Source organism: Dreissena polymorpha, chromosome 1 (assembly GCF_020536995.1).
Source record: "Dreissena polymorpha isolate Duluth1 chromosome 1, UMN_Dpol_1.0, whole genome shotgun sequence".
In the NCBI taxonomy this organism is placed as follows: Eukaryota; Metazoa; Mollusca; class Bivalvia; order Myida; family Dreissenidae; genus Dreissena; species Dreissena polymorpha.
The window spans coordinates 79,124,844-79,136,925 of NC_068355.1; the positions used below are offsets into that span (position 1 = coordinate 79,124,844).

Genomic DNA, 12,082 nt, shown 5'->3' on the forward strand with positions numbered 1-12,082 from the left:
TGTTAGGGTGTGGTGGTCATTTATTAGATGATCTTTAAGGGAAAAAAAACTTTTTTCATTTGGGGGGGAGGGATTCGGGAGGGGGGGGGGGGGCGTGGGGGATGGTTTGGGTGGAGTCTATTGTGGTTTGTCAGGTAAAAATTGTTTTGTCAAAGTATCAATCAAATCTAATCATAAATAAAGTTATGGCAATTTTAGCAAAATTTAATAATCTGACCTTGAGGGTCAAGGTCAAAGGTCAAGGTAAAATTCAACTTGCCAGGTACAGTACCCTCATGATAGCATGAAAGTATTTGAAGTTTGAAAGCAATAGCCTTGATACTTTAGAAGTTAAGTGGATCTAAACACAAAATTTAACCATATATTCAAAGTTACTAAGTCAAAAAATGGCCATAATTCCGTAAAAATTACACTTTTTTCTTTACTGTTTCCTTCATATGATAGTTTGCGAGTGTTCCAAGTATGAAAGCAATATCTATGATACTTTAGGGGTAAAGTGGACCTAAACACAAAACTTAACCAAATTTTCAATTTTCTAAGTATAAAAAGGGCACATAATTCTGTCAAAATGCCAGTCAGAGTTACATAACTTTGCCTGCACAGTCCCCTTATGATAGTAAGTGTTGCAAGTATGAAAGCAATAGCTTTGATACTTAAGGAATAAAATGGACCTAAACACAAAACTTTACCAACATTTTCAATTTTCTAAGTATAAAAAGGGCACATTATTCTGTCAAAATGCCCGTCAGAGTTATCTAACTTTGCCTGCCCAGTCCCCTCATGATAGTAAGTAAGTGTACCAAGTTTGAATGCAATAGCATTGATACTTTATGAGAAAAGTGGACCTAAAGGCAAAACTTAACTGGACGCCGACGCCAAGGTGATGACAATAGCTCATAATTTTTTTGACAATAGCTCTTTTTTTTTCTTTCAAAAAATAGATGAGCTTAATACAAGTGCTCTTAAGAAAACCCAATATTCTGGACAACTGATAAGATATACATGTATGGACACAATTTGTGTTGGTTAAAAAATACAGAAAGATATTAAAGTAAATTGGAAGTTAAAATGTTTAATTAATACAAAAACTTAAAAATCATGATACAAATTACAGTAAATGCATTCATGCAACCTTAATTGTTAATATTTATGTGTTGTTTTAAGTATCAGATAATGAAACATTTGCGTTTCATGTCATTTCATTATACTTCAAAAAATGGAATAAACTTTTTATTTTTAATGTTTCTGTTTTCAACACTTGTGTGGTAACAATATAAGGATTGCAAGCATAAATCAAAGAATTATTACTGAAAATATTTATATCATGATTGTTTATGAGTCTACAGGCTTATAAGCTTGTAGACTTATAAATAATCATGATTTAGCAATTTCCATTTTGAGCGTCGAAAGTATGCACCATCGTCTTGGTGCGCTGTTAAAATGTCTAAGTGTATGTGTGTTTTGGAAGCAACATATAAGAATGCCTTCAGTACCTGTGTGTTTACATACAAGGACTGAACATCAAACTTTCTTGCCAAGTTCTTTATTTCTGCATCAATGCCTTCATCAAAATGAGAATCTAAAGATAGAGATGAACAAGGTTAGAGAAAATGCTATATATAAGAGCCTATTCAAGGATTTGTGTACTTTTTAATTAAATGATTGAAATTGATAAATGTTATGATCGGAACTAAAGAGCTCTAGCATAAAAAGAGTTATAAAGATACAAAAATAAATAATTTTACCTCACCCGAGCTCAACATTCGGGTTAAAGGCTATCACCCTGACCTCTTGACCTTTATAGTCATTACATTATGTTTTGCATATTGTACATGTACTTTATATAAGCAATATATTTATTGTGACAAAATGCAATGCATACAACCGAAACATGATATAATTATTCCATTGTACAGCATTTATTACAGTTAATAATGTAATCAATGTCTCATAATGAATCATTTTTAGTGTGATTCTAAATCTTAAGTGTCATTTTCACATTCTGAGAACAATAAGTTCCTTCAATACATTTGTATCTAAACAGCAAAATAACAAGTAGTCATTACCACTCCTATATCGGTATTTATGCTTATATATGCTATAAACATAATAAAAACACCATGACGTTTTATTAAGTTACCTTTGTTGTTAACCACAAGAACACATCTTCCAGAGAAGTATGAAAAATCTACTTTTGACAAGCATGCTGACACAACATTTAGGCTGAAAAAGAAAACACATTCAAATGTAACATTGATCATATTATTATATAGCAATACAAGCTATCACTGAAAGTGATTATTATTCATACATACAGAAGTTGATCCTTTATAAAGAGTGATATATTTCAATATTACATTTGCAATGGCTTTTTGTGCACTATTAGTACATACTGTCTGAAAAGAATTAATAGGTTTATATATTTATGCCATGCTATTTCACAACAATACTATTCCATTTAGACTTTTGAACAAATAGTCATTGTTTTTACTAATAAAAGTTAACCTTTCATTTTAAATTTGACTTTTACGGAAGCCAATATGTACAGGCGCAAAACTCTGTGTCATATAAATTTGTATTCAATGAATGGTCATGTTATAGGGATAAGGTGCCTTTTTTTGACCTTTGACCTTAAAACATGATCTCTGAAGGCTGCCATCTGATTCTTTCAGGAGGATGACAGGGTGTCACATGCACATTAATGTACAAAAGTAACTTCAATTTTTTCGCATGGAGAAGATAAACATTTAACTTGATGATTTAAGGGTATACAGAGTTACTAATTACTATTACTCTTATATACATTATTATATAAACCCCTCTGAACTACTGGTACTTGGCAAAAGCGAGATTATAAGAAAATCTTTTTTTGTCATTATTTGCTATATATTGCTTTTACAGCTATAGTATATAAATTAAACAAATATATGATTTGGGTACAAAGTATAATGCTTCAGAGAACATAAATAATGTGAAATGTAACTAAAATAGACACTTTTCACATTCCAAATTTTAGTCATCATCTCAATGCAATAAGTGATTGATAGATCCAAAAAAACATAAACAATTGTTTTTTATAGCGGTTACTGCTTTCTGCATATACATGTATATATAGCCATTTAACGTTAATTACAAGTTCATAAAAACTACATATACTTCTTGATAAACAGTTTTATTAAACTTAATTTACTTGAATAAAACATTATTATAAAGGTCATTCATTACATGTTTATTGTTAAAAGTGTCACTACATTGTAGTGAAATACAATGCAATTTAAACTAGTGTTCTCTCCCAGAGACTGGCATTCAATGCATATCTGCCTAGCCTTGTCTTATAGATTTTCAGATCATACTCATGCAGGGAACACTTTACCACTTTCTGACCATAATGAATAAACCAGTGGTTGGGTTCTAATTTAAGAATGACACGTGTTAATAATGTATTAAAGTAAAACAAATTAAGGCAGCAATTAAGGGTAATTAACTGTCCCATAAAATTTTATGAAACTTCATGAAATGTTGTTGTAAGAAAAGTAATTTTTTATTACAGTTTAAAGTAACTAATATATATTTAGGACAACAATCTATAAAATTTCCATTGATCAGGAAATTAGGTTATATTTTGCAAATTGAGTTTTATACTTGGATATATAAGTTATATATACATGTAAGGAGGGGGGCGTTAATTTGTTAACTTATGGGTTTGATAACGGTACTTTATTTGATAGTTTTTTTCAATATGCTAATTGTTTACTAACTCATGTATTTCATGCCCTTTGTATGAACATAGTATCATCGAAAGTAATTTATGATGTGTTACCACATTTGAGCAAAAACAAAATGATCAAGGCAAGTCTAGTCAATAATGTTAAATACGTAATTTATATTTAAATGCAACACATGTTATTTATCATCACTTTTTTATGTAACAAAATAAAAGAACAAGAAACACATTTTATGTGAAGATTTATTTTTACAAATATGCAAAAATGAGCATATTAATGATTGTAAAACATACAATTGTTTTTGGTTAATATATATCAGGGGTGTGATTGAGGCGAAGTCAGAGGGGAGGAAAATTCTGTCGACTGATTTTGACGACGCGAATCGCGCGAATAACGCAATGACAAACCTTAAAACAGACATTAAAATAAAACATACATTAAAACAAGGGCTGTTTGTAAAACATGCATGCCCCCCATATGGGCTCTAAGTTGTAGTGACAGCCATTTTGTAAATATGTTTTTTGTCACTGTGACCTTGACCTTTGACCTAGTGACCTGAAAATCATTAGGGGTCATCTGCGAGTCATGATCAATGTACCTATGAAGTTTCATGATCCTAGCCATAAGCTTTCCTGAGTTATCATCAGGAAACCATTTTACTATTTCGGGTCACTGTGACCTTGACCTTTGACCTTGTGACCTGAAAATCAATAGGGGTCATCTGCCAGTCATGATCAATGTACCTATCAAGTTTCATGATCCTAGCCATAAGCTTTCCTGAGTTATCATCAGGAAACCATTTTACTATTTCGGGTCACTGTGACCTTGACCTTTGACCTTGTGACCTGAAAATCAATAGGGGTCATCTGCCAGTCATGATCAATGTACCTATCAAGTTTCATGATCCTAGGCATAAGCGTTCTTGAGTTATCATCCGGAAACCATTTTACTATTTAGGGTCACCGTGACCTTGACCTTTGACCTAGTGACCTGAAAATCAATAGGGGTCATCTGCTAGTCATGATCAATCTACCTATCAAGTTTCATGATCCTAGGCATAAGGGTTCTTGAATTATCATCCGGAAACCATTTTACTATTTCGGGTCACCGTGACCTTGACCTTTGACCTAGTGACCTGAAAATCAATAGGGGTCATCTGCTAGTCATGATCAATCTACCTATGAAGTTTCATGATCCTAGGCATAAGCGTTCTTGAATTATCATCCGGAAACCATTTTACTATTTCGGGTCACAGTGACCTTGACCTTTGACCTAGTGACCTCAAAATCAATAGGGGTCATCTGTGAGTCATGATCAATGTACCTATGAAGTTTCATGATCCTAGGCCTAAGCGTTCTTGAGTTATCGTCTGACAACCACCTGGTGGACGGACCGACCGACAGACAGACCGACCGACCGACCGACACGCCGACAGACCGACATGAGCAAAGCAATATACCCCCTCTTCTTCGAAGGGGGGCATAATAAACAATTTCTTGAACTTCATAACACTATTTCTTTATGAAAACCTGTTTAACTTCACATTTCACATACTGAGGATGTAAAGTAAACAATATTTACTGTGATCAAAAACAGCAGTTGTTCAATGTATTCACAGTAAATGGACTTATTTAATTCAATATCAAATGGGGAAAACATTAATAAATATAAACAAACACACTTGAGTGTTCTTGTTGAGTTAATGATGTATTAAACTGAGTAAAATTAATATATTTTAATGTGTTTACCTTTTAAAATCTTGCATTTCACATCTACAGTTCAATGCTATTTCAGTTAACTGAACAGTGTGACAAACATAATAAAGCAGAATATGCATATGAATCTGATTACACACAGATCCACCAACATATAAATCAAATCATGTTTGTCTATTTCCATTTATCAAACGATACTCTTCTAAATTGTTTTACTTCGCAAGTAGAGTGAACTCCAATTTGCAAACACTGGTTTCCGAGACACAAATTCACTGCGCACATTTGTAAAAAAAAAATGTGTTACTTGTATCTAAAACGCAGTCTTCATCGATGACAGACACATTTCATTTATCCTATCTAACTATATGATGACAGTCGCTAATTCGATTGATATTTGTCATTTGGATAAACTTAATTTTCGCTTTGCAACTGCGCCATTTGCAAACAAATCAGAAAAGAAATACCGAACGCATTTAAAAAGAACGATTTTAATTGGTAGATTGGAAAACAACCGCCAAAGACATCGCTCGTTTCAAATTGCTTAGGCAGTATCTACCAGTGTACTATGCGGAGTGATTTCGCGAGCCGCGGATATTTCGGGCCGCACATAAAAGACGTCCGCGGAATCAGATGTACCCCCCTCTCCCTCCCCCATTTTTTTTAAGAATTTACGCGAATCTCAGAAATGACCTCCGAGACAACCCGATCCGCGGAAATCCGCGGATCCGCGGAAAAATCACACCCCTGTATATATATATTTAATGCAGGAACACATTTGTACTGCACAGAGACATTCAGTAAGGAAATATCTCGGAATCCCTGTTAATCACACACTTAGTCAAGTGGAACTGGTTAAGATAATTTGTATGCATGAATACATTTCTGATAAAACACATTTTTAATACATTTTTGTAGCAGTTAGAGTTTGATAGACAATGACATGAATGCATTAAGGTTATGTTTATTGGAAACAATTACCAACCAATGCTTTCCTTCTGTTGTGTTTGTTCGTTAATAATGTAAATTTCAATGAAATGCCTCAACGTTAATTTAATATGCCAAAATCAATTAGAGCTACTGGGACAATTTTAAAATGATTTTGTTAAATGAATTAAATCCTGAAGTCGATCAATGTTACGTTATCACAATTTGATATTTGTACATTATAACCTTTTGTTAAAAATTTTATTCCAAAATTAAGTCTTTTTAATTTTGATAATGTGTGCAATAAATTAAAAAAACAAACATTTTTTTAATTGAACATATTTCACTGTCAAAGACTTTATGCTTGTATAGGCAATCTCAGCTTCAACATTGTTGGCCTCTTTCTTGATTTTTATAGATTCATTCACAGAGGAAATTCATGGGAAACTCATACATAATTTGATATTGGGGATGTGAAAAGGGTTTATTGAACTAATTTACCAGAGCAAACATCTATCACTTTATTAAACAAAGCCTACCTTTCCTTATTGGATGTCAATATAACAAAACATATAAACTGAATGCCCGCTTGCTGCAAGTCCCTTTCACCAGGTATTGGCAGCGAAGAACATGTCAACCTGAAAAAGGAGTTTAACACTGTGAGTTTGAGCCAGATACTGATGGCAATTCAGGGACTTTTTCAAAGCTTCTGATATGGGACAACAGAATTACTCACTTGACATATTGTGTTTTATAAATATGATCTGGACATAAGTAAATTTAACTTTACCTATGAAAAAAACAATAGAAAATGCTCAACAATTGCTAGACCTGTGAAATGCAGAGGTTGTTACACACTGTACTATTGATTGCTTCAATGACATTCATAAATTTGTCATGTACGGATCAATTTTAAAACTTTTCATCTGCTAACAAGATTTTCATTTTGTCTGGTACTCTTCAGTATATCCAGTGTACGTAAAATACCCTTAGGCACCTGGCCGATATTAGACTGTACCGGAGTTGAATTCCCGCCCCAAATCAAATGTCGTAAAACGCTCTACCTAATTAGTAAATTACAAAACAAAGTTCTCTTTGAAAAAACAACATGCCTAAACATACTATTTTGAGCACGAGTTTCGATAATATAAACAAAATTTTACAACGACCAATTTAGCCTTAGTATTCGGAATTACGCTATTCCCATGTATGTTTTATCATATATTTTCCATAACCCGGATACATTGAAGTATACTTAAGAGTACCCGGGGTACTTTTAAGAAGCACTCAAGCCAACAAGGACCAAGTGAGCTTTATTTGTCAACCTTGCTGTCTTCAGACAGCCCTAGCCTTCAGGAATTCTGGTTGGTTAACAAACTTGAAATGATATGCCCATAAAACCTGTCATAATTTTGTTGATGTAAACTATTTGACTGAGAGTGGACATGCTTAATTTTGCAAATGTTCTTAAGGGCCTTATAAAGGGACCTTTTCACAGATTTTGGAAGATATTGAAGTTTGTCATTAAATGCTTTATATATTGATAAATGTAATAAACATTGGATCTAAAAAGCTCCAGTAAACAAGAGGGCCTGAAAGGCCCAAAGTCGCTCACCTGAGATTCAATGGAACTGACCTGTTCTGTGCAGCCCAAGATGTCATTAGATCAAAATGTTCTTACCAACTTTCATGACTTGTGAACACCCTGGCAGCCACCTTTTTGAACAGACCAGAACCATTTTCACACACATCCAAGACATCATTTAAACAATAACTGACAAAGTTTCATGAAGATTCATAAGTCCATATAAGGAAAAATTCCCCGCCCACTGGTGGCCATGTTTTTCAAGCAACTGGAGCCATTTTTGAACTTGTCCAAAATATCATTGGGACAAATCTTTTGACAAAGTTTCATGATGAACGTACAATAAATAAGGCTTCTAGAGTGTTAAAAAGGTTTAACTATAGCTATATAAGGAAAAATGCCACGCCCCCTTAACGGCCATGTTTTTTCACCAACCGGAACCATTTTCGAACTCATCCAAGATATCATTGGGACAAATCATCTGACCAAGTTTCATGATGATCGGACAATAAATGTGGCCTCTAGTGTTAACAAGATTATACTATAGCCATATATAGCCATATAAGGAAAAATGCCCCGCCCCTTGGCAGCCATGTTTTTCAAGCAAAGGTTACCATTTTTGAACTCATCCAAGATATCATTGGGACAAATCTTCTAACCAAGTTTCATGAAGATTGGAAAATAAATGTGGCATCTATAGTGTTAACAAGGTTTAATACAGCCATAAAAGGAAAAATGCCCCGCCCCCTGGCGGCCATGTTTTTCAACCAACCGGCATCATTTTCAAACTTGTCCAAGATATTATTGGGATGAATCTTCTGACCAAGTTTCATGAAGATCAGACAAAATGTTGGCTCTAGAGTGTTAACAAGGTTTTACTATAGCCATATAAGGAAAAATGCCCCACCCCCTGGCGGCCATGTTTTTCAACCAACTGGCATCATTTTCGAACTCGTCCAAGATATTATATGGATGAATCTTCTGACCAAGTATCATGAAGTCGGACAATAAATGTGGCCTCTAGAGTGTTAACAAGGTTTTACTATAGCCATATAAGGAAAATGCCCCGCCCCTTGGAAGCCATGTTTTTCAAGCAAACGTAACCAATTTCGAACTCATCCAAGATACCATTCAGACCAATCTTCTGACCAAATTTCATGAAGATTGGACAATAAATGTGGCCTGTAGAGTGTTAACAAGGCAAATGTTGACACCGGACGCCGCACAACAGACAAAAGGCGATCATAAAAGCTCACCATGAGCACGGTATCATAACTACAATGAAAATTTGACAATCTGAGAATATATTTTTTATTTTGTCAATTTACCTAAACGTGAAAAGGTCCCTTTAAGTCAGAAGTCCTTAAGGCAATCTGGCTGTCATTTAACTTGGCCGAAATATTATGCCGACAAACATGATTCATGATGATTTATTCTTTTGTTTTTAAAAGGAGGGTAGAAATTATTGTCCTAGTTGCTACATGATGCTCAGCTGGTACTCCCATAATTCTACACTTTTATTTATTAATTACCAAATTATAATTCATTGGAGGTAACCATTCAAATACGGTAAAAAACCACTTACACATCCAAGGACTTTTCCAGTTTAACCAGACATGTGGTTATTTCTCTTGGGCCTGTTTCTTCAGCTCCAATAACCTGATATATTGTATATGTATCTAGTGTCAAGTTAGAAAGTACAAATTATTATTATAAATAATTGTATGACCAACACACACCTTTCAAATTGAAATCTAAACAAGAGGACCTAAAAGGCCCAAAGTCACTCACCTGAGATTCAAAGGAACTGACCTGTTCTGTGCAGCCAAAGATATCATAAGAACTAAACGTTCTTACCAACTTTCATGACTAGTGAACACCCTGACAGTCACATTTCTCTACAGACCAAAACCATTTCATGCACATCCAAGATATCATTTAAACAAATATTCTGACAAAGTTTCATGAAGATTCATGAAGCCATATAAGGAAAAATGCCCAGCCCCCTGGTGGCCATATTTTTCAAGCAACTGGAACCATTTTTGAATTTTCCAAGATATCATTCATTCATTGGGACAAATCTTATGACAATTTTTCATGATGATCGGACAATAATTATGGCTTCTAGAGTGTTTTTACTATAGCTATATAAGGAAAAATGCCACCCCCCTTGGCAGCCATGTTTTTCCACCAACCGGAACCATTTTCAAACTCATCCAAGATATTATTTGGACAAATCGTCTGACCAAGTTTCATGATGATCGGACCATGAATGTGGCCTCTAGAGTGTTAATAAGGTTTTACTCAAGAAATATATAGACATATAAGAAAAAATGCCCCCTGGTGGCTATGTTTTTATATCAACCAAAACCATTTTCCAACTCATCCAAGATACTATTGGGACAAATCTTCTGACCAAGTTTCATGAAGATCGGAAAATAAATGTGGCCTCTATATTGTTAACAAGGTTTTACTAAAGCCATATAAGGAAAAATGCCCCGCCCCCTGGGGGCCATGTTTTTCAACCAACCTGCATCATTTTTGAACTCGCCCAAGATATTATATGGATGAATCTTCTGACCAAGTTTCATGAAGATCGGTCAATCATGTGGCCTCTAGAGTGTTAACAAGATTAGACTTTAGCCATATATAGCCATATGAGGAAAAATGCCTCCCCCCTTGGTGGCCATGCTTTTCAAGCAAACATAACCATTTTAGAACTCATCCAATATATCATTGAGACCAATCTTCTGACAAAATTTCACGAAGATTGGACAACAAATGTGGCCTCTAGAGTGTTAACAATGTTTTACTAAAGCCATATATAGCCATAAAAGAAAAATGCCCCGCCCCCTGGTGGCCATGTTTTTAAAGCAACCAAAACCATTTTGGAACTCATCCAAGATGTCATTGGGAGAAATCTTCTGACCATGTTTCATGAAGATCAAAAAATAAATGTGGCATCTAGAGTGTTACAGGCCTTTTCCACCTTATGCCACGGGTCCCAATATCGAGTGTCCGTTTCACAATTTTGTATCCAAAAGTGTTTGAGCGATAGTCATGAAAGTTTATATAGATGTTTGTCTTAAAGAACAATCTTTCACATGCTTTTCTAACCTGAACCCCCAGGACCTGAGTGCACTGTTATGAAGTTCACCAAGACCTATAGCTAATGCCTTACATGGGTCTCTGTGAATCAACTCACCATGTCACCATGTACACATGTTACTGACAAAATTCGCAAAAGGCAAATATGTACTACAAAACAATCATTTGAATATGCGATAAATGTTATACCTTTATGAATATAAAAAGACATTGTATTTATGGATGAAAAATGAATACATGACGTGTTCTCTTTTGTGAATTCTGTACGCAGGTTAGCATTAGTACAGAGGGTGATTAAAAGGCAAAAGGTACATCAAGAGCTAGGAATGAAGAAATGATGAATAATATACAATGACTAAACAGTACCACATGTGCAATGTTAATCATTTGGTCAGTGTTTAAACAATCATGGGTGCATTAACTGACCCTTTTTCACCCTGAAATCAGTCAACTGGTAAAAAATAACAAAAATAAACAAGGCTATTGTCAAGCAATATGGTCCCCTACCGGCTCCAAAATTTGTCAGAAATTCCACCATTTTCAGATTATTTTTTTTGGTTAGCAACCACAATTTTTTACGTAGGAACAAAATGAAATGACGTGCATAATGTCCATATTGCCATCTATCCATGTTGCAAGTTTCATGAAAAAATATTAACAACTTTTAGAGTTATCGCAGGATCCAGAAAACCACCATTTTCAGCAGTATTTCTAGTCTATTTGTTGCCATAGCAACCATAATTTTTGACGTAGGAACAAAATGAAATGACGTGCATAATGTCCATATTGCCATATATCCATGTTTGAAGTTTCATGACAAAATATTAAGAACTTTTAAAGTTATCACAGGATCCAGAAAAGTGCGACAGACAGACTCACAGACAGACAGACACACAGAGCGCAAACCATAAGTCCCCTCCGGTGAAACCGGTAGGGGTCAAAAACCTACCTACCCTCCTACATTTTTCTGGCCATGTTCCCTGAACCAAGACTTTTTTTTGTTTGGCCTTAACAAGGTTTTACTA

General features: G+C 34.6%; 1 protein-coding gene across 2 annotated transcripts in view; it reads right to left on the bottom strand.

Moving 5' to 3' along the window:
* LOC127837139 (uncharacterized) overlaps nucleotides 1-12,082 on the bottom strand; it is a 29,965-nt gene that overhangs the window by 2,891 nt on the left and 14,992 nt on the right. For both annotated transcript variants that reach the window (XM_052363995.1, XM_052363992.1), the window contains exons 2-5: nucleotides 9,535-9,608; nucleotides 6,904-7,002; nucleotides 2,141-2,223; nucleotides 1,494-1,579 (exon numbers count right to left, since the gene is read on the bottom strand). In XM_052363995.1, the coding sequence (XP_052219955.1) occupies nucleotides 1,494-1,579; nucleotides 2,141-2,223; nucleotides 6,904-7,002; nucleotides 9,535-9,608 (342 nt within the window). The remainder of the gene's footprint in view (nucleotides 1-1,493; nucleotides 1,580-2,140; nucleotides 2,224-6,903; nucleotides 7,003-9,534; nucleotides 9,609-12,082) is intronic.